The sequence below is a fragment of the Diadema antillarum genome, unplaced genomic scaffold, assembly GCF_040938485.1.
Source record: "Diadema antillarum isolate AM-2024a unplaced genomic scaffold, OU_Dant_1.0 seq00001273_RagTag, whole genome shotgun sequence".
Taxonomy (NCBI): Eukaryota; Metazoa; Echinodermata; class Echinoidea; order Diadematoida; family Diadematidae; genus Diadema; species Diadema antillarum.
This window is the reverse complement of record NW_027272054.1, coordinates 437,017-461,656: the sequence shown is the minus strand read 5'-3', so window position 1 is coordinate 461,656 and position 24,640 is coordinate 437,017. Positions and strand designations below refer to the sequence as shown.

Sequence of the window (24,640 nt, the reverse complement as noted above, 5' to 3'; positions counted from 1 at the left end):
AGGGTCATAGTGGTCACTATCTTCTTTCTATCATCTTTATCAACGTTGACAAAAATAATCCTCTGTGTGCCACATTTATTCCTGTCCACAGATTTATTTGTGAAATTTGTACACATTTAACTCTTTGGCATATAGAAAGGGTTAAATATAACTGCAAGTGTCATTGAATCAAATGATAACTGGTGTATTCTTCTACTTTTTTTGTCACATTGCGCTATTGATGTTGCCTTAGGTTTTTTTCCCCGAACACAAACACTAAAAGAAATTGGTAAAAATAATTTCTTAAGTCCTTCCAGAGTACACTCTTAAAATAGTTGGGCAAAAATGCCCAACTTTTAACCAACACTGGGCAACATACTGTCCACATAACAAATTTGGTAAAATCTGCCCAATAATGTTGGATAATGAGTTTGCTATGTGGTTGGGCAAATCAAATTGCTCATCAGTTGTTGACCAATCAGACTTTACCCAATTTTGCAATTTCCCAACTGTTGGTTCTATGTTCAGTTGGGTAATCATTTGCCCAACTAATTTTACCCAATTAGATATTGCTCAACTTCCATTTGTCCAGCTGTTTGGTAAATTGAATTTTGGTTAATCAAACATTTTGTGTCGAATTATTTGATGTATGGGTGCTTACCAGAACATGTGTATGTCAAGACATTGTTCATATCTAATCCTACAGCTAGTCGTAAAGCCTATACCTACAAGTACATCTTGCCTTAGCCTATCATCCTAGACCTATACTAGGGATATTTCATTCACGTATAAAGAGCCATTAAGGTGTAATGCTTTAAGACATGGTTGCCATGTAGATTACACTTTTATTATAAAGATATGAAAACACATCGTCAAAGGTACAAGTTGAAATTGTGAATATCACGGCAATAATATTCAATAAATTTCTAATACATTTCAGACACTTAAGAGTTTATTGAAATCATAAAAAAATAAATTTAACAATATTTCATTTTTTCATGAAGAGAATTCGAATAGCTTATGAGTATTCATGAGCAAAAAAAGTACAAACCAATTGAAACCAACTGGTATCAACTGGTTTCCAATTTTCAATGTTTTAGTTTCTGGGTTTTAATCTGGAATGAAGTGGTAAGCAAGTCCAGTCAGGTATATGGGTTTCAAATTGTGTCATCTAACTACTGTATTTGCACACAAACCGACTCACACGCACGTACACACACACACACACACACACACACACACACACACACACAAACAAGCACACACAAAACACAATCTAGCAATATTGTAGGATTATCCTGTAGTTTGCTCCAACAGAAAGATACTCCCACAATGTTGATTTTTTAACCCTTCCGGTGTTGACGGAATAAAGGTAAACGTAAGAAAATCATGTCAAAATACGAACACAATGTAGCTCTTGCTTTTATACTAGGTGTTTCAAAAAACATTTCCCACTTTTGATTCTTAATAATTCATAAACTATATATTAGATAATTCACTGTCATTGATATGAGTAATAGCTGAATAGTGTACAATATGGGTGAAGGAGGTTTGAATGTGAAAGCATAAATCAGTTTTGTGAAATCCATGATTAATTTCACAGTTAGGTTCCAGATTTTGCTCTATCAATTTTCAACCCTCTGTACAACATTTCACTTTGCACAGGGGTCAATGGGTGTGTATAGGAGTGTGTAACACCCTGACAATGGTCCTAAACAATGGTTAGGGTTTGAATGCTTCATTTTATTCATTAGAAATTCCACTATCACAACTAGTCTTTATTCAGCCTCTGGCAGTATCTGTGTAAAGTCAAACGTCTGCCGATACTGTCGTTAGGTCTCGACAGTGCTCTCCCTACATCTGAAAAACGAAATTACAATGAATACCTTCTGTTCTGTCGTAAACATGGTGACAGGAAGCAAAAAAAAATCAATTAGAGTATACACTTGTGTGTAAATGGAGCCTTGAATAAATCTACTGTAAAACATATCGCCCCAATGATAAATGCTGCTGAACTTTTTACCAAAGATGATGTCTTTTTATCAAAAAGCGAAAAATTTGTCAGAGTATTGAATTAGTAGACAGTTGTATGTAAATGAGGAACTTTAGATCATTTTTGCTTATTCATATCCCAAATCTAGTGATATGTGAAGCAAAAATTGAAAATGATTGCCAGCTGGAATGGAATGTGGTGTTTGCAAGCACATGGAAACATGTGCTTCCTGTTTCCATGTGCATGCATTTTACCCTTTACCGTGCATGAATCCAGACTAGCAGTGCCCAGGGCAATCCACATGAATTATTGATTAAGCATTCATGTGCCTGGGAGCTCGAGACTGACGCCTAGTCAACAGGTGGTTCAGGCATGTCCATTGTTCAGAGCCATTGTCAGCACACACTCACATACACATCACTGGTTCCTGTGCAAGGTTCAATTTTTGTACAGAGGGTTAAAATTTGACCAAAATCTGAAACCTTACTTCAAAATCAATCTTAGATTATGAAACTGATTTATGCTTTCACCTTCAAATCACCTCCAACCAAATTGTACACTATTCAGCTATCATTTATATCAATGACAGTTTTTTTTTCGGATGAATAGTTTTCGAACTGTTAATGATCAAAAGTGGAAAATGTTTTTTACAACACCTAGTATTTTTAGGCCTATATACAAGTGTATATATTTCCCATGAAAATTTACCATTTTAGAAAGGAACGTAACAAAATTACCCGAGTACGGTTAAGAAATACTCAGGCTTAATGTGTGAAATAATGTTGGTAAATTGTAATAATGAGGCAAATTTCTACCCAAGTATCAGTTGCCCAACAAAAATTACCCAATACGCAAAAGGAATGCGTCACTTACACAGCAGCGCAGCGGGGCAAAAAGTACGTAAGTCTCCATTACGAATTCTGTTGGTAAATATTCGCCCAATATTTAAGTAAAAAATGATTGCCCTATGTTGGTTCAATCACTTAAAAGCTCAATTGGGGGATAATTGCCCAGAATGATTTTTTTTTCTTTTTTTTACCAACCAACAATCACGCAACTAAATTTACCTACTACTTTATGATTGTATCAAAGGTCTTAATCAATTGTATCGAAAACACAAATATTAAAACTGAAATCTATTTGTTGATTCTTAACCATTTAACCCCCCCGTTTTGTCTCCCTTTTGATTCGTTGCCAATAGTTAGGTCTCCAAAATAAACAGTCATTGTTTACCACGTTGTACTTATAGGAACAAATAACAATATCGCATAAGACTTGGCAACCAAGGCAAGCACGTATGTGTGATGTTTAGAGTAATTGTAATAATCACGAAATTGTCCTTTAAAAGTAAACAAATGAAACAACGACACTTTGAAGATGTTTATAGGCCTATACCTTATGGTTCGGACTCGTGAATGTGAGAAAAAGTCGCCCACAGCGTCGCGCCCAACGTCGTGGTACTCTAGCACTTCTTTCGTGAGGATGTCGAACAGTTTTGGAGCGCTCTGCCGGAGGTCGTTTGCGATCTTGAACCCGTCGACGAGCATGCTCTCACCTCCTTCACCGTCCGCCTGCACAATGCAATGTAACATCTGGACCTGCGGAGGCAAGACGTTGCTAATGTCGAAGTTAAAATCCGCAAAAGCTTAGACACAGCCATGCAATCTCGTGATACGAATTCCGAAAACCTACAACTAACTTATCATAATTTATCATTGTAATATTGATGAAGATAACAATGATAATAATGATGATGATGATGATAATGATAATAATAATGATAATAATAATAATAATGATAATAATAATAATGGTAATTATCATTATTATTGGTATAAATTTACAAGAAATTTACCCACACTTTAAGTAGCGTACTCTCCGCGTAGAGCTCTGATAGGCAGGTTTTACGCAAGCCTTCGCAACACAACGCAACTGCAGGGGCAGCGGAACCGGGGGGGGGGGGGTGACTGGGGGGGGGGGGCTGCACCCCCCCCCCACACACACACACTTTTGGATCGTGAAAAAAAAGGGGTAAAAAAAGAAAGAAACGGGAAAAATCGGGGGGGGGGGAAATCACACTACCCGAATTTCTCACAAAAAGTGTGCTTCAGATCACTTTATCTTGATTTTCAAAAACGCAAAAGCTCCGTCGAGTGGGAGGGGGCATTCCCTTCCCACACCCTCCCCCTCCACCTCATTGGACTTTGTACATACATACAGATGATGCACACGCGGAATAAGAGCTAAATGCCGTGATTTTGCTATTAACACTTTCCTGAAACAAGGAAATCGCCAAATTGTGTCTCGCCCATTCGCGTACAAGGAATTAATATTTCTTATAACTCCCAGAAGTTAATTGACCTGCTTATGATCTTAGACCTTGTGGTGACCTTCAACACCCTAGGGGACATTTACCATCCAAGTTTGGTCACAAACGGACAAAGGGATCAAAAGTAATGAGCCATAATCGAAACGCGCCATAAAAACTTAACATTGGGCCCTAAGAATTTGTTGACCCATTTCTGTGACCTTTGACCTTGTGATGACCTTTAACTCCCCAAGGGACATCTACCGTCCAAGTTTGGTCACAAACGGACATAGGGATCAAAAGTTATGAGCCACGATCAAAATGCGCTCTAAAAACATAACATTGGGCCCTACAAGTTTGTTGACCCCTGTCTGTGACATTTGACCTTGTGACGACCTTCACCTCCCCAAGGGACATCTTCCATCCAAGTTTGGTCACAAACGGACAAAGGGATCAAAAGTTATGAGCCATAAACGAAATGCGCCCTAAAAACTTAACATTGGGCCCTAAAAGTTCGTTGACCCCCGTCTGTAACCTTTGACCTTGTGGTTACCTTCAACTTCCCAAGAGACATCTACCATCACCCAAGTTTGATTGCCATTGTAGCAACATGTGTCGGGTTACGTGTGATAAGAGAGTCTTGCAAGTAAACTTTAACGTATGACCTCAAATGACCTTTGACCTTATCCTGTGACCTCCAACGGCACCATAGCATGAAGGTACCCCCAGTGCATCTATGACCCAAGTTAGGTTGTAATCCAAGCAACTTATGTGAAGTTATTTGTCAAAAGAGAGTCTTGGAGGTAAACTTTAACATAGAAAAGAGAGTCTTGCACATACTCTTTAATATATGACCTCAAATGACCTTTGACATCATCACATGACCTCCGACAACACCATAACATGAAGATACCCCTAGTGCTTCTATCACCCAAGTGTGGCTGCCATTGCTGTAACAGTTGCCAAGTTATGCATCATAAGAGAGTCTTGCAGGTAAACTTTAACATTTGTGACGGACGACGGACGACGGACGGACGACGGACGGACGACGGACGGACGCCATTTGGATTCCTTAGTCTCGCCTTCACCTCCGGTGGGCGAGACAAAAAGTCCAAATTACTTCCATAAATATCTTTTTTTTTTTGGGGGGGGGGGGGTGGGGGATCTAGAAAAAAATTTAAGTATTGCACCAAAAGTTTGCACCAGATCGCTGAATTTCTGGTCTGAAAATGTAAAATCACCTTCGTGTGGGAGGAGAAATATCCCTTTTGTATATGCACCCTCGTGAGCATGCCTTTTCTGTTTGATTGCTTAACAGACAACGTTCATGAAATTAATTGTAACAATAAATGAATACAAGAAGTTTATTTAAATGCTACCACTTTACAGGCGAATTGTTCAATAATAATCCACATCAAAATATCCTGCTACCTTACACAAGTGGGGCCGTTTCAAGTCGATAAAAGACGGAAAAACATGCATCAAATTGCACCATTTACAACATCAAAATGCAAAACGTTCTCACCGTTGGAGGGGGAACACCCCCCTCCCACACCCTCCCCCCCCCCGTCCCCTCCGCTCGCTCGGGCTCGGTCGCTTCGCTCCCTCGCATAGTAACCACCGTCCTCCCAATATCACAAGATCATTATCCAGGCTACGCCGGTGAGTCTAAGCGGGGGGTTTCAAGTCGATAAAAGACGCAAAAAGATGCATCAAATAGCACCATTTACAACATCAAAATGCAAAACGTTCTCACCGTTGGAGGGGGGAACACCCCCCTCCCACACCCTCCCCCCCCCCCCCGTTCCCTCCGCTCGCTAGGGCTCGGTCGCTTGGCTCCCTAGCATAGTAACCGCCGTCCTCTCAAGATCACACAATCATTATCCAGGCTACGCCGGTGCGTCTAAGCAGGGGGGGGGGGGGGGGGGGGGGTTTGACCTTGATACACCCCCCCCCCCCGGCTGCGCAGCCCCCCCCCCCAAACTGAAAAACGTTCCGCGGCCCCTGAACTGTACGCCATCTTCGCGCCAACAATACGCCACCAAACCCTGCCCGTTCACGCCAGAGCACTTTTGATGCTCACGTATAACATGGCGTAGTGTTGCGTTCAGTTTCGAAGACATTAGTTGCGTGGACTTGCGTAGATCTGGCGTCTATTTGCGTAGACTTGCGTAGACCTTGCAATCATTTGCGTATAGTATTGCCTTACAGTTGAGTATTATTATAGGTTCAGATTTGGCATTCAAATGCCTGACCCACGTTGGAAAACTACTTGATATCATTTTTCCACTGGACTCTGAATTGCTGGTGAATCTATACTTACCTGCATGTGCCCTTCGAGACTTTATTATTTTTTTCTGTACTCTCTAAAGAAAATCGAGTGAAAATATTCACTCTTGAAGGAGTGAATATGAATTTTGGGTGAAAATGTTCATCTTCACTTGTTTTAGCGTGACCTCAGGGATCAGTCTCCAAAATCTTCGAGGGATTCCAAAATGAGTGCAAATTACTTTTACGCTCGCTATACGCAAAATACGCTATGGGGATACGCGCTTCCTCGGAACCATTCTTGACCCTACGCCGGTACTGCGCAAGCCCTGCGCGTATCATCATAATTATTTTTCGTGAGTATACGCAGCTAATTTCGGCGTTGTCGCTACGCAACTCTATGCACAGCCCGGTGTGAAACCCCCTTTAAAGGGGTTAGATCTTTCGCTAGATGAGCTTGTGCTTTTGCTTGAAGCAATTGCTTCTTATAGATAAAAATGTCGTTGCTGACACTCACATCGTATGTGTCGTTGAAATAAGTCAGGTCGGTGTGCATGCTCAGGTAGTTCGACGTGTAGGCTGGGTTACTCGGGTCCACCTTTACCTTCACATGGAACGTCTCCCTATTTATACGTGCATATTGGGAAAGAAAGCACTTGTAAATGCAAATAGCAGAATAAATTAGCCAGTTCGGGGTTCCAGTCTGCGCATGAGCAGAAAAAGGTCATTTGTACTGAGAAACCGGTTGGTCTTTCTATTCACTGAGATTACATAATAATTATTCATGTAATCCCTATAGATGGTGCTTGTCACTTCATCCAAGATGAAAAGCATGTCGCTTTGAATCGAGTGAAGTAACTAACCAAATGAGAAAAATGAAAGGTCATTTCGTACCCATGAGCACATGAGCTATCTCCGAACTGGCTTATTCGGAGAAGCGCGTGATGCTTTTCTTCCCCTGTGGACTTATGGATCATTTCGGCATATTGAAATCTGCAAATAAATATGGATCCGATCACCTCACATCACCTCCCCTAAATCAATGGTAGTTTACAGGGATACTTTTCGTACAAAGTCATCAGACATGTGTTATACCACTGCCAACCAAAGGACAATTCCGGACGCGTGCAGAAAGAACTTGATAACAGAAAATGGACAAACTATTAACGAGGACAACAATGACAGCGTTATCAGAGTCGGGCGATTAGATGAGGAAGTCGTGAAAATTGAAAATTTCTTTTTTTTTTTGCAAATCAATTGATTACAGTAACAGTCGATATTGATATACAAATGAGTGTGCTGATGTCATAACCTTATAATTTCCATTAATACTGTAGGCCTACACAGCAGTGAGAAAAGAAAATAGTAAAATTTGATTTGATTAATGGTTATGCTCATAATTAAGCCTTATTTTTTTCTTTTTTGATATATATTAACTGGTCCAGAATTGAACTGTGATCCTCTCTCGAGCATCATTTGAAACTGCTTTTGACATCGAATGCATACAGGCTGGAGCTGTAGATATTGCATAATACGAATTATGACCAGGTTCAGGGTAATGATTATAGACGAAAATAGCAAAATAATGTATATTTCTATCATATAAATTCTCTGAACAAGATTCATGAATGTGAATCGTAGCACCCAGGTGAGAGACGGACTGAGGGAGAGCGAGAGAAAGCGGATACCCAATCACAACAGATGGGTTCTGAAATGTATTCAGATCTTATGCATGCGTCGTTCACAAAGGTTACCCTCAGCAACTACAAATCTTGCAGGAGGCTTTAGCCCGCCTACCAACAATTCTATACACGTGAATTCAATACCTACAGTGCAGTGAGAGGGAGCAGGTCAATGAAACGCTTTGTTACAAGTCCGTAGGGAAAATAAATCCTGTATTTATACATTTACATTCTATAGAATTTAACCGTTTATTCCAATTTAAGCTGACATTGGCTTTGTTTACAGGAAGAAATCTTTTCCATAAGTGACCCAAATCCAGAAGGGGTTCATCAAAATCTCACATTATCAGGAAACCTATTTTAAACCGCGAAGGTCAAAACGCAAAACCGCGAACGTCAAAAGGCAAAACCGCAATGTTAAAGTAATACAAACATAATGTGTAGGCCCCAACTTTAATAAAACTCTGTCGAGCTCTTTCTACGGATTGATTATGAGGCACTGGGGACCTGTCTGATAATCCTAGACGTACTGTTTTCCTCCAGTGTTTAAAAAATCACCTTAAAAAACTCCACGCATTGTTTCATTCGAATTACAGTTTACTATAGCTTACTAGTTCGGTTCCATATTACATATTACAAAATTAATCATAATCATGATCTTGTCTACTGTATTCTTCATTTCATGCTATGTGTTCACAACAAAGTCTGGACTGAGCAATGTTGTGTGTAAACATACCGTCCCCTCTAGCAAGAGGCAAAACACTCTGTCCCTCGGATAGGACATAAAATGGAGGTCCCGTGTATGAGAGAGTCACAGCTCATGCACGTAAAACATCCCGCTTCATTCATTCATCGCAAAGAGCAGGGTGTCTAACCCGGTGAAGTGGTCCCACCACACAACCAACTGGACCCCATGGAAGACCAGCTTAGTGTAGCTGAATATGGGCTATCCAGCCATCTTCACAGAAGGAAAATGAACAACAACAACAACAACAACAACAACAACAACACCAACAACATAAGGTAATATTTTTGTCAATGATTATAACACAGCTCCAAACTGTAAATATCCATTTTCTTCTCTCGTAACTTCTCTTCATTCAGGTATCCCATCTATATCTCCTCGTGTTCGTTTCTGTCTAGTTATTTTCCCTTTACTCTATCCTCGTTGGTTTAATTATGATATATATATGTATTCGAGGTTTAAATGGATCGCATAGTTTTGATTGAAACCAAACTTTATGTATCTAACATTCGTTGGTGAGATGATGAGAAATCTCTTGTATGAAATGTGAAAGACCATGTAATTCTAAAAGGAATTCAAAGTTTATTTGATCAAAATTAGTTTTGAAACGGCCGAGATATCCAAAAACAGAGCATTCCTAATAAAAGGTTTGACTCACCTTTTATTACGATAGCTTTGTTTTACTTTGTTTGTGGATGTCTCAGTCATACTAAAACCGATTTTCATCAAAAAACCACCCCAAACACCAAAACAGCAACAACAACAAAATTAATTCCTCTTAGAACGGTATGCTCTGGACTATTTCATAAGTGGTTTCTTGGTACCTCGCAAAAGATTAAAAGCCCAATCCTCATCTCCACCAATACTTTAAAATCCCTTTAAGTTGTTAATTTGTGTTGTCTGTCCAGGTTTTGATGATATCCCAGGAGAGATGTTGAAAGCTAGTGGGGAAGACGGTGTCCATGTTATGTGGAAGCTCTGTGATAAGATATGGAGGGAAGTAGAACTGCAGGACGACTGGTGCAAAGCCATCCCATTGCCAAAGAAGGGCTATATACCTGGAGGAATGCTCCAACTACATGCAGAAACAGCCTCATCAGCCATGCAAGCAAGGTGCTTTTGAAAATGATCAACAACAGGATGACGAAAAAGCTGAACAGAGAGAAACGAAAAAGCTGAACAGAGAGATCGCTGAAGAACAGGCAGGTTTCCGAGCTGGAAGAGGTACCAGGGACCAAATTGTTAACATTAGGAACATATTACTCTCGAGAGGTGCAGAGGCCACAAAATGCCACTGTATCTCTGTTTCATCGATTACAGTAAAGCTTTTGATTGTGTAGCCCACCAAGATCTCTATGGAATATAATATTAAAAATGGGGTTCCCAGCTCACGTTGTGCTCCTCATTAGTAAGCTCTATCAAGCCCAGGAATCTGCAGTAATAACTACATAGCAGGGGGATTCAGAGTGGTTCGATATTGGCCGAGGCGTCAGGCAACTAAGGCTGTATTCTGTCACCGCAACTTCTCTCTCAAAATATATGCTGAAATGATAATGAGAGAAGCATTAGAAGACTTCCAAGGAGGTATCAGGATTGGCAGTCAACGGATTACAAATCTGAGATGGCATGCAGCATGACACTACCATTGTATGCTGTCGTAGAAAAGAGCAAAATTAATGGACCTCCTGCATGGGAGCAGTGAAATCAGCTAGTGAGGCAAATGGACTCTTGCTGAACACCAAAAAGACAAACATAATGGTCATTGATGATGAGAGGCAGGATCATGGTGAAGTTTTCAAACTAGATGACAATGCCATTGAAGAGACCACTAGCTTTGAGTTCCTTGGCTCTTTTATCGACGTTAAAGGTGACTGCACCCAAGAAATAAAGAGGAGAACTGCCATCGCCAGAAACATGGTTCAAAGCATATAAAAATATGGAAGAGCAAGGTACCAGCAGTACTGAAGATTCGACTTCTTAAGTCAACAGCTTTTGCTGCCCAGCGGCTGCCAGTCATGAACACCGAAGAAAAGAAAACCATTGATTCCTTTCAGCTTTGGTGTTACTGGAGAGTGCTGAGAGCGTCTTGGACATCGCGTAAAACCAACACATGTGTCCTGGAACAGATTGGCTCTGAGAAGAGACTGCTTTGTAATATCATAGCGAGGAAACTAGCCCTTTTGGCCATGTCACAAGACATGAATGCTTTGAGAAAAGAATCATTCAAGGGATGGTCGAAAGGAAGAGAAGATAGGGTAGGCCAGCAGTAAGTTGGTTCGAAGACATCAGGAAGTGCACGGGAACAAACATCGTTGGCGCTACAAGAATAGCAGCCGACCGCACTCAGTGGAGAACTCTCTTGCGGACAACACCAGCATAAAAATCATGACTTGTGTATGCAACGTGACAAAGAAGAACAAGTGTGTGTGTGTGTGTGTTTGCGTGTGTGTGTGTGTGTGTGTGTGTGTGTGTGTTTATGTATGCATGTATGTGTGTGTTTTACCAGGAGTGTAATATGACTATACTGTAGGGTGCTTTGTTTCTTCAGTGTTAAAATTAATCTTTTATTTGCTAAAACTCATTCACCCATATTCGTCATTATTTCTCAATTAGCATGAACGCATTAGGATGTGAAACATGCACGTTTTCTTTCCAGAGGTTTGTTTCAACATGGGGAATTGAATGGAAAATAAATGTGTGCATGACCGGTCAGTGGCAGCTTAACTTATCAAATTTGTTTTGTATAAGGACTTCAAAAACGTGAATACGTTTATTACAACAAACTTGAACGTGCGATTTCACACAAAAATTCGATGAATTAACCTCTGTACCACATCACAGGTCGACGTTTACTTGTTTTTACTCTAGTGTACTACGCATGAAGCGGAATTGCGCTTTTCACAGAATCAACCCGCCGATTATAGGTTTTCCCGGTCAAATCATACTTTTGTCATTTAAATTTATTAATGTGCATTCAAATTCACACAGCGCACGCACGCGAAAATATACTAGGGTATTCAAATTCAGATTCCTAGAAATTATTTTTATTTATGGGCGTGCTATTTTGTCTTAGTGAAATCAAATTCACGATTGGGCATTCAGTTTCAAAATGCGAACACCGACTTTCCAACTTGTGCATTTAAATTCATGCGAAAGTCATGTGATAGTCCCAATGAGCTTGTTTGGAGCGTTCAATTTCATTTTCCCCTTTTTTTTCATCAAGTTCCTACTTCGTGGAATCAATTTAACAACGAAAATGGAGTAAAATTTTTAAGAATGGAAAAAAAGCCCAACACAGCTAATGAAGGTTTGTATATAGTGTGATTACGATTGTTTACAGGTTCTACATTGTTCTCTGTTCATGTATTCTTTGTTTTTCATCTCAATAAATTTCAAATTGCAATGTCCAATCAGCAGTGCATTCAAACAATACAACGACAATTTAATCATATTTCTTCATGATACTGCATGCTGACAACACCCCAATACCAACTTGCACACAATGACAATTCATCAATTTTAAGACAAACTGACACACGATGATCTCACATAGTCCCGCAAAAGTAAACCAATAAGACAGCAATACTCAACAAATAAGACGGACAAAATGTTCATGTATCAGTTTTGATATAGTCGAAATTGTTGTTTTTTTTTTCCTCGAAGGTGTCGACCAACCCTCCTTATTATGCTCGTTTGTAGGTCTATACAGTGCCTAATGTTTGCTTGTTTGTTTCATTTTCCATCAAAGAAGATGGCTTGATAACCCATAATCAGCTGCAATAGCTGGTCTTCCATATGGGGCCCAGTTGGATGTAAACCTTAAACACCCTGCTCTTTCGTGTCTTTACGATGAAAAAATTAAGTGGGATCTTTTACGTGCATGAGTTGTGACTCTCTACACATGGGACCTCCATTTTATGTCCAATCCGAGGGACATGTGCCTTTATATTCCTTTTGGCTAAGCGAATTCTCGATTAACAGGTGGACCTCTACTGCAAAAGAAATAATCATCATAAATCCCAATTATATCCAAAGCCAAATGAAAAACACATGCATACACGTCCCCAAACTAACTAAATTCACGACTTCTTTGAAATTGAATGCTGTCTTATGAAGAGTTGAAATTGATTATATAGTTGATTTCAACTGTAAGTCTATGGCAGCCTGTGTGGTAAGGAAATTTAAAATCAATTTTATCTTTTGATAAAACGGGGCCCTGTATTGGGAACATGGTTGCCTTTTCACGAATTTGAATGACCGACGAGATTCCGTCGCCAGCTTGACATGAATTTGAATGCTTATTGATGAAATGCGTGCTCCTCTCTCAAATTTGCTCCGATAGTGAATTTGAATGCTCCGATAGTGAATTTAAATGCTCCGATAGTGAATTTGAATGTTCCGATAGTGAATTTGAATGCTCGGATAGTGAATTCGAATAACTGGATTTTGAATTTGATTGCTGACTCAGTGCTGCAAGCGTGGAATGCGTGAAATCTAATGCTCGGAATAGGAACTTGAATGACAAAAGTATGAAATTGACCGGGAAAACCTATATTTTAAGGATATATTATACCCGTAGTTGCAAGGGGTCAGGTAGCCACATCTCTCCGCCAAACGATGGAGCTGCTGAATCTTTTGCGGGACGTTTTCGATGACGGCGATTCCAAGTCTTTTCACTTCGCACAGGAGTGCGAAGAGGGCCCGGTCGTCTGTCAGGAGGTCGTTGAAGTCGAAGATTTGAACTCGATCCCGGCACGTGGCCGCATCCCACAACTGAGGTGGCACGTCGGCATAAGGGTCGGGGTCCGACTCGGAGAAAACATTACAGCGAAGCCAGGTAGCTGGGTAGTGGCTTACATGGCCATCCTTCCATTGTATTGTCATCTGGAAAGCAATGTTAACAAAAGCAGACTGGTTTAAGTCAATGAAAACTTTTCGTTGTGAAAAATACATCCTCGGCTTCTTATATTGATAAAATAGTAGATGAATACGACTCTCCATAATATCCTATGGAGGAGTAAAGTCAGTAGTTTTTCATTATGTTAAAAAAAGATGTGGAATTTCCTTAATTGAATCGAAATTGATTTGATTTGATTTGATTTGTTTGTTTAATTTTTAAGAGGCCGCTATAAGGAAGCAATGCGTGTTTGTTGGTATAAAGCAACCACAACACCTGTGAAGGACTATAGACTCGACGATAAAGTGTCTTGATTTTGGGCACCTTCATTGCACCCATAAAAATGTACGGGACTCGAATCAGGGACTTCTGAGAAGTCCAAAAACAGAAAGGCCCTATAACAGTAAAGTTCTCCAAGCTCTCCACAGATGTCATACATCCTACTCGTTTCTCATCACATTTTGTGTGCTGACCATTGGACATTCCCCTTGTTCGAACGAAAAAGTTTCTGGTACATCTTGGGAAATATTCCTTGTTGATTTATTATACCACTCCTGCACACCTTTGGCTATTCTTTTACGAATATGAACACGGTGCTTAAAAGCGAACGTTCTAGTGAAGCAAAGGCTGAAGCTCGTTTTACAGAGCTTGGAAAAACGTGAGCAATTGCTAGCAAGATCAAGCAATGAATGTCCGTTTCATACGTTTTTAAGTATTGCTTGGTCTATTTCATTGCTTGTGCTTGCCAGCAAAAGCATTTCCTCGCAAGCAATAAAAATTGTTTATCTTTATGCATATGGATTCAAGCAAAAGAGTAGCATAAGCAATTGCTACTTTTTATGCATTAAGGCCCAATGAAAATGTTGGAATGCGTAATTTCATAAAGTCTGGAATGGTATGTATCCAACCTATCCAAAAATAAATGAAAACATGGAATAGACATTGGCGCGATAACTGGTGTAGAGCACAAACTATAAACACATGATTTGCTAATGATTATGAAATTAGACCAGAATACTCTCGTGTTGATTTTAGTGCTTGAAGTGTTAAATAGATTGCGCCGAAACGAATTTGAATACTGGAAAACAGTATTGCGTAATAATATTATACCTCCTCGTCTCGCTAACCGCGTATTGAATGACCGCTTCGCGAAGTTGGAGTACTTTCTATGAACTTGAATGGTAATATTTCAGATTTGAATACATTTTCGACTGATCAAAAAAGAAGGCCAAAACCCTCAAAAGTGAATGATCGCACTGTCAATTTGACTAGCCAACTTACGAAATCTCAATTATACACCAAGCTGACGCCCTAGCACACTTTTTTAAGGTCGTATTGATATTGAATCCCCGAAACGCAGAGAATGGTCAAATACAATGGAACTAGGCACTAAAGACACCGACACCACCAAGTATACAGATACATGTGTATAATGGAAAAGAGTTCAATTTGCATACTTACTGTACATTACTTACATAATTTGTTTTGTAGTATCTTGTGATTAGTGTTATTAGAATGATTGCAAAGCGCTTAGAGGCTGTAATGTATAACATTAGCAAATAAGAAGAAGGTATTACTGTTGTCATTATTATTATTACCCAAATTAATACATATCGTATACAGGGTATAACTTGGTCCCTTACCCAAGACGGCTGCCCGTGGAGCTGGCATAAGCTTGTTCTTTTGCACCCCAATATCAATTAATATCGCTTCTCCTCAAGGTTGTGTCCTGTCCCCCATCTTTTTTATGCTTTAAAATTATGACTGTCAAGCTGATTACGGGAACACGAGCATTTTGAAATACGCTGATGACACGGTTATAATTGGACTGATGAGGAAACAAAATATCAGAGAACACTCGACTCTTTTGTACAGTGATGCGATTGCAACTATCTCAAACTCAATGAAAAGAAAACAAAGGAAATCGTGCTTGATGACAGAAAAAGACGGAGTGTTGTCTTAATACCACTTGTCATTAAAAGTCAGTCGTTGAAATTGTTCCAAAATACAGATATCTCGGTGTCATAATCGATCAGTGGTTAAGCTGGGAAGAACAAATCAAACAAGTACTGACAAAAGGTCATGCAAAGGCTTCATTTGAAGTGAGGAAGCTAAAATCCTTATTTTTATGTTAAAAAGAAAAAAAATATATTCTTCTTCCCCGCCCGCTGCCTTAGCTGTCGTCATCAAGAGAACCATTCTTATGGTTGCCTTTTCTGGTATTGCAGTCTAAAGAAGAGTGACCAAATGGAAATTCAAAGGTTATTAATAATAATAATTAGACAAATTTGTATAGCGCAGCTACTATGTAAAGATACTCTACTGCGTTGTAATGTAACAGATATTAGATTACTGATTAGACACACACAAAAAGTAACAAATTAATCCAAGGTTTCTGAAAAAAAGGTAAGTCTTTAACAAATATTTGAAGTCAGCAAGTGATGGGGCCTCCCTCATTTTCTCAGGTAATTTATTCCAAAGTTTTTGAGCAGCACAACTGAAGGCACAATCCCAAAGTTACTTTTGCTTTTAAGTGAGGTTGCTTTAGAAGCAACTATCCTGTGTACTTTGTAAATTATGAGAATATGAATGTGATTTCATTGATATTAATTCTGATAAATAACCAGGCGCTCGACCACGCAGTACTTTATAAACAAGTAACAAAATCTTGAATACAATTCTCTGCCTTACTGGTAACCAATGTAACTTCATCAAACAGGTGTAATAATATGTGAAAATTTTTGACGAACTGGACACAAGTCTCGCACATGCATTCTGATCACCCTGAAGCTTGGTTATCTGTGAATCTGGTAAGCCAAACGATAACCCATTACAATAATCAAGTCTACTTCTAATGAATGCGTGAACAAGAGTGTCAGCGTCTTCCAGTCTCAAATATCTACGAATGTGACGCAAGTTATGCAATATATAAAAAGCAGACTTGCATGTGGTCGGCATATGCTTCTTCATGTTTAAAAGCGAATCAAGCCATACACCCAGGTTTTTCACAGAGCTCGATGGTTTTACTTCCAAATCTCCAACTGAATTTTATTAATATCCAGCTTTGCTTCTTGTATTGGTGTCCCAACAACAAGAAACTCAGTCTTCCCATCATTAAGCATTAACTTATGTTTGGACATTCAAGAACGGACATATGGTAATACAAGATTCTAAGTTCGAAATACCGTCAATGTGTTCTTCACCATCAGGACTGAAGGAATTGAATTGAATTGAATTTATTAATTCTAACCACGGTAAAAAGCCTGCTGTCAGCTATAAAACTGTTTTTCAGCAAGGCCGTGAAATGATAACAAAACATAGAAATCGTACAATGAAGAGAATGCACATAAAAAACACAAAATAATCATTACAAACGAACGCTAGAAAAAAAGAAGAAAAAAAGTCACAGAGTATTATACACTGTGTAAGTACAGACAGAAAAAGGGGGAAAATCAAACATGTGACAAGTTATTGGGAGATAGTAATTACATAAGCATTGTGTACTTTGAAAAAATGTGATATAATCAGGTAGAATGATTAGCAAAGGAAATGTGCGAAATTGCTCTTGAAAATGCAGTAATTGAAGTTAAGGATCGTGCTTCTGTTGGTGATGTATTGAATGATCTCGATGCCGAATATACAGTGCTATTTTTAAGAATAGACGATTTGGGCTTAGGGAGGTTAAGAATATTTTCATGATTACGTAGATTATAGTGGTTTACTCTTTTCTCGAGACGTTCACATAAACTTTCTGGTAGAAAATTATTCAGCAGTTTGAAGATGAAAATCAATTCTTGCTTTTTCCAACGATCAATTAAACAGTCAACTTTAAGTGTACTATATAATGTTTGGCGGTTAAAACGATTATCAACTGGCAACACGATTCTCAGCGCCCTGTTTTGTATTATCTGCAATCGCCTTAAGTGCACTGAATTGCTATTCATCCACAGAGTACAACAGTAGTCAAGGTGACTTTGGATTAAAGTGTGGTACAGCGTAAGAGCTGTTGCTTCCTCTACAACTGTGTATCGTCAGCATAATAATGACAGGAAACATTTGGGAAACAGTAATACCCTTGAACCCTGAGGCACCCCATACGGAACATCGAAATTCTACATTACATCCTCTATCGTGATCTTTTGCTGTCTGTCAGAAAGATAAGACTCAATCCATGCAAGGACAGACTCACTCATGCCAAAAGATGAATGTAATATATTCCCGCAACAATATCCCGTGATCGATAGTGTCAAATGCAGCACTTAGATCGAGTAGTACCAAGAATGTTACTTTTTTATTATCCATCGCCAATAAAATATCATTCTTGATCTTAACCAAGGCCGTTTCTGTGCTATGAAACTGCCTGTATGCCGACTGCATACATGGAAACAAGTCATTACCCTGTGGTGTTCCAAAATCTGCTGAGTAACAGCTCCTTCAACCAGTTTATATTGTAAATTGCTGACTGGTCTTAGGTTGTCATAACTCAATTCCATACCACGTTTTTTGAGAAGTGGCCTAACTAGTGCCAGTTTCCACTCAAATGGAAAAAGACCACTGGAGAGAGACACATTGATGATTTTAGTAAAGACCGGGAGGAGTGACTCTGTGCAATGCAAAACAAGGTTTGTTGGCATAGGATCCAAAGAGCAGGACTTTTTACCCAGACTAGAAACTAATTTCTCAACATCTCTTAAAGATAACATTTTGAAATGATTGAAGTTTGCATCGTGTGAAGTCTGGAAATCTACAACATCAAAAGGACAAACCCAATCATCTACAGATGACTCAATCTGAGAATGAATTTTTACTATCTTATCACAGAAGAATTCTCCCAGATCATCAACAAATGTCCTCCTATCAATCTAGTGAGGTATTGCAATATGAAGCTTAGTCACATTCAGCAGTAATTTAGTAGCAAGGAAGAGACACCTTTGATCTGAACTATTTTCTTTGATCATTTGAGAGTGATATGTACGACGAGCACTATTTATAACAAATAGAGTTCTATTACGAGCAGGTTTGAAATTCTCATAATCGAGAGGAGATTACGTTCTCAACCATTTTTTTTTCTCAGTTTTCCTTCTTTCTCTTTTTTTTTGTGTTCTTACATCATCTGTAAATCATGGCACCTGTGGATGAGATGACACAGTCTTGGCAATTAAAGGTACATGTTTGTCCAAAATTCAACTAAGTGTATCATTGCATAAAGTAACCAACTCTGTAAGATCATTAGGAGTGTCTGTCTGTACAATTTTCAGTGAATTTGCAAATCAGAATGCCTGTTGGTACAAATGACCTTTTTCTGCTCACGCGCAAAGTGGAATTACGAACTGGTATAGTGCGAATGAACTGGCAAACGACTACCGCTGCAAAATGCGGGACAATTCGATATGTTAATTCTTTCAATATATTTGCAATTAGAACTTTTAATCATATCCATTAATTGGAATTTAGAGAGCCGGAGTAAAACCACACTGAAGATACCACCACCAATGCTATCATCTTCATCATCGTTACTAATTATCTCCACAATAACATAATCCCCATCTTCATCATCAGCTTCATGATCATATTCATTTTCATCTTCACAGTCATTATCATTGTCATAATCCTTACTTCATTTTGGGATCTCACAAATGTGACAGTTTTATGACTTATGTTATAATATTTGTTGACGTTTAACATATGTTATCTATGAGCTGTTATCATGATTCCTCCTAATCTTGTTTCATTTTCTTTCCCCTTCTCTTCTGTAGAACTTCCCTTTATGATTAATAGTGATATCCTAATCCGGTAAAATGGTATTATGGTGATTACATTTATCATTTTACATCCAAGATATCGATTATGTGCAATATTTGTGGAATTCAGGAGGAATTTATATCGATGATGCAATTACTGATGTTATTAACGCAGGTGCTTGCATTTGCATTTTGTGTGCAGCTGCTGCTTAAGGGCAAGACTGTTGGGAGGTGGGGGGAGGGGGCTGGGAATGGGAACGGTTATGTAGGGAACAGAGGAAGATCTCTTGAGTTTTTTTTTTAATTATGCCAATTGACTCAGTTTTATGTCATGCTTCTATACGATAGCTCTTCCACTTTGAATTTGTATGTAAGTTCAGTTATTCATTTATGTCCTTTTCGTGTTTCCGACATTCTAAACACCATCATTGAAATATGTACTAATCTCGCAATGAATTTCCTGGGTTTTTTTTTTTTTAAGATTAAAAATGAATTGCCTTTATTGAATTTGCTGTATCTCATTTGTACAGCATATTCACTGCAGAGATTTCTAATAAATTCACTTGAGTTCAAAATATGGAATTCAAAACATAGAATTGCGTTGATATCAGCAAAATTACTAAATACAAAATAGTAACTACTACAGGCATTGCAAGAAAAAAAAACACCACATTCCCACTTCTGATCCTTAATAGTTCGAAAACTATAGTTGATCAATTTGATCAAGTTGATCTAGTTGATCAGATAACACTGTCATTGATATGAGTAATAGCTGAATAGTGTAAAGTTTGAGGTGATTTGAATATGAAAGCATGAATCAGTTTCATTAAGTCCATGATTAATTTCAAAGTTAAGCTCTAGATTTATGCCAATTTGAACCCTCTGTAGAAAATTGAACTTTACACAGGAGCCAATGATGCGTTGTGAGTGTGTACTTACAATGGCCCTGAACAATCGACATGAAATTTGTATGAATGCCACGAATACCATCTTTTCAGAGGTCTGCTGATAGTCTCCTGCTTCAAGACATACGAATGCTTTAATAATTCATGATGAATTGCCGAGGTCAATGCTATTCCTGTTACATCTTTCCGGGCAAGCTAAGCGGGTTTGTTGCATTTAGGGATTTTCCAGCCCGCAGAATAATTACTTCGGGAAGACAAGAATCTGGGCTAGTTTCGCGTGCGTTTTACCCGCTGCGCTACTTACGTTCTACTTACGTTCTAGTTGCGGACGACGTGCGAGCACTGCGAAGTACCTGCGTTACAATTACGTGTTACCTGCGTAGGAGTTGCCTGCAAGGAGCGGCCATTACGAGCCTCCTCCTGGTGTTCTGCGTGGACCTCTGCAGTTGTTTTTACCATGCTCAGGGCCTGCTCACACCTTTGCGGGCATGCCTTGCCTGTGACTTGTAAGGGGCAATTTTGCTAAACGGAGGTCTCTGCAGATGACACTCACCCGGCAGTTCCTACCAGGTATCTCGCCCGTAGTTGCCAGGAGGTGCGCACGCAAGTCCGATTTACTTGCAGCCAAGTTTGAGCGAGCGTGGACGAGCTGTACGAGCAAATTTCATGCATGCCGAGGGTCAGTTACTGTCTTTCTGCTGGTTAGCTGAAGGTCGGCTGCTGCCAAGATATTGACATTCTGTAGGGACTATATTATATTAAATTCCTCCAGTGTTAACCGTCAATTGCCACCCATTGCATACACAATACATCTCAGGATGAATGAAGATTAGCTGTGATAGTGACATTTCTCATGAATTTGTAATAGATCATTCAAACCCTGGCCATTGTTCAGTACCATCGTCTGGGTGTTAACCACACACTCCTATATTGACATCAATATTGACCCCTGTGCAAAATTTGTACAGAGTGTTGACATAGAGTAAAATCTGAACCCTAACTTAAAAATAAATCGTGAATTTAATGAAACTGATCTATGCCTTCATTCTTAAATCACGTCCATCATACTTGTACACTATTTAGCTATTGCCCATATTAATGTCAGTGTTATCTGATTTTGATGTATAGTTTTTGAACTATTAAGGATCAAAAGTGGGAAATGTAATTGTAACACCTAGTATAAATCTAGTCACCATTGAAGTTTATTGTAGGCATAGTAGTCACACCAGGGAGTCACCTGTCTGATCACAGCACTACCTTATAGAATTTTTAAAGGATTTCTATGTTTGGGCCCAGTGGGGGAGGGGGCGAACATGTTGTCCAATTAAACAAGTTGAGATCATTTCACCCTAGTCACTACTAGTTGTGCTAAACCTGCCATGTTCGGGGAAATTTCTTCATGAGGTTTTCAAGAAGACGCTGAAAATGGGGAAAAAAATCTCACATCACACGACGCAAGTTACATGACGAACGTCTTACAATAAATGATATATCGCAATGGTTCACAAGGGGAAATGTATATTGATCGGTCAATAATGTCATAATCATATTGTTTTCGGAAATTATGACGTGTCATAAAATTTGAACCGGGAAATTTAAAGTCTACTAATTTGATTTCATACAAATCTTATGAATTAACGCGTTTTTTTTTTGCAACTTCTACGATTCTGACCTTCGCTGATTTCACTCCCCTGATCTATTCCAACCAATTTCCAATTAAGACATAGGGTGGAATTCCACTTAAAATCTGGACTTGTTATAAAGATGGATTCTTGAAACAGTAAGGTAGCAGAGCTGACACGATAACTTACTGATTTTCCATCTTCACTTCGCCTCACCGTCTGTACTCCACACTTTGCTAAGATCCCCTGCAGATCAACCGATCGAGACTTGGAAGACTTGTTGAAGCACTCGTTACATCGACAGTTATCTCTCAGCCAGCTGTAGGGAAAAGCGTTTTTCGCGGTACCCCCGCTAACCTCTATGCCACCATCACTCTGTCCATCCCGTGCCCATGTTACTTCAACCCGGTCACCAACATCAGACCATTCGACGTTGGCAAGCCTGAATTCAGAATATTCCTCCCATCGTGGATGCAGGAGTCTTTCAGAGGCGAAAGTAGTGTCCAGGACTGACATCTCCTCCTCTGTCAAGAAGGGGACGTCGGATGGCATAAGGGAACTCTGAGAAGCCGAAGCGAGCGAAGCCGATACGACTTTGTGACGTCCAACAAAGTTTGGAACATTGAGAACCCTCGTCCGGCATTTCTGCGGCTGACTGTCGCAGCTCGTAGCGGACGAAGCCCGAGAAGAAGGCAAGTAACGACTGTTCTGTCTTCGAATGTTCAATGCAGACGAAAAACGAGAGAACTTCCAAACACCTATGTTACATAATGATTCCTTCAATCCTCGAGGGGCCCAAAATGCGGCCATGTTGCTGAAGATGTTTGACTAGTGTGGAGGCTGACGCAAAAGACAGTTAAAAGTCTACCACAGTGGTGCGGTGTGCGTCTGTTGGCAATTTGAGGGAGGAGACTATATTTCTATGAAGACGCAATGACGAGTGTCAGTGGTGCCCTGTGTAGTGCGCGCGTACTGTACTCATGGTACACTGTAAAAACATCGGTGTTAGATTTAACACCATGGGTGTTAAATCTAACACCGATCAAATTTCAATAAAGGACCACACCCACAGGTGTTGAAAATGCACTGTGATGGTGTTGAAAAGTGTTCACCTGACACTTCGTGGTGTTAATTTGACACTGTACCTGGTGTTATTTTTGACACTGTACTGGTGTTAATTCAAAAATGACACCACATGGTGTTGATTTGATATTTGTTGGTGTTAATATCAATGGTTTAACACCCGTCCAGCTTCAATAAGAGACCACACCAGCTGGTGTTACTGAGGTGTAAATTTATTTTCACATTTTTTCAAAAATCTACTATTTCAATGTAAAATTCTTGATCGTCTTGTTTAAATAAAAAAATCAACAAGAAGTGCAGTTACTAAGAAACTCTTCAAAAAACAGTTTAAAATTTGGAAATGACACCCGGAGGTGATAATTTAACACCATAAATGAGCACCGAAAATATAACACCAGCTCGGTGTTCACTATTTAACACTTTTTGCAGTGTATACTGCTCCCCATCAGTGGTGCTTATACAGTGGCATTTGAGTTTGAAAAGGCACCTCAGCCAAGTAAGACCGAAATGAGGGAAACGATTTTACAGTCAATGACGATGGACGATTACACAACCATCACTGTCAGTGGCGGTAGTGGATGATGGGATCAAAGAAATTTCTCCGTTAATAATCAGTGTGTGTCGTAGGTCCATATCACAGATCTCTTTGCAATTTCATTTTGTGTTTTGTATCAGAACACACAAACAACATTCATGGTGGACATGTCAAGGTTAGGGAGCAGCTTAAAGGAGAATGGTTGATTTCAAGACTTTTTCATTTGAAAAAAAAAAAAAAAACTGTAAATATTAGTTATACCAAGTACAGAGTTTTAGAAGTTGTAGTGATTTGGGTTGAAGAATAAGAACGTTTTCGAAATCTACTTTAACCCCTTTCTTCGTATTAGTATTTTATGCGTCATAGTCTTATAGAAAAAAAAAATATGCTGTGGCAATCATTTTCATTTATAAATGCCTGTCAAAAAGTCGTATGATACATCATAAACTATAACAATTAATTAATGTGAAGTAAGGTCAAGATGAACTTCCACTGTAATAGAGACATTCTGCATAAATAACAATATCACTGAGTGTACCTTCCCTTTTTCCATTTTTTTCGAACTCATCCCTCCCCCCCCCCTCGTTACATACACATCTAAAAGAAAACAACACTCAAAACGAAAACATACAGACGCAGCCAAAAGGGGAAAAAATCCCATCATCACCTTCAAACGCAACGAGGGCAGGTCGTTGCGACCGTGCTAGCGAGTGCACTCAGTCGCGATTTACATCCGATCGCGATCCGATCCGAAGTCCCACCTTATACAGTAATGTATGCATTATTGTTTCAGGAATTGTTGCGGCGCCAGCTTGAATAATGTTTGATAGATTTAATATATGACCTTTGGTGGCGAATCAACCCTGCAAAGCACTGCCTACC

General features: G+C 39.3%; 1 protein-coding gene across 1 annotated transcript in view; it reads right to left on the bottom strand.

Moving 5' to 3' along the window:
* Positions 1-22,692, bottom strand: part of LOC139745514 (gamma-butyrobetaine dioxygenase-like) — a 30,987-nt gene extending 8,295 nt beyond the window's left edge. Inside the window, exons 1-4 of the mRNA XM_071655904.1 lie at positions 22,330-22,692; positions 13,549-13,859; positions 7,066-7,171; positions 3,368-3,570 (exon numbers count right to left, since the gene is read on the bottom strand). Of these exons, the coding sequence (XP_071512005.1) occupies positions 3,368-3,570; positions 7,066-7,171; positions 13,549-13,859; positions 22,330-22,692 (983 nt within the window). The remainder of the gene's footprint in view (positions 1-3,367; positions 3,571-7,065; positions 7,172-13,548; positions 13,860-22,329) is intronic.
* Between the last annotated feature and the right edge of the window lie 1,948 nt (positions 22,693-24,640).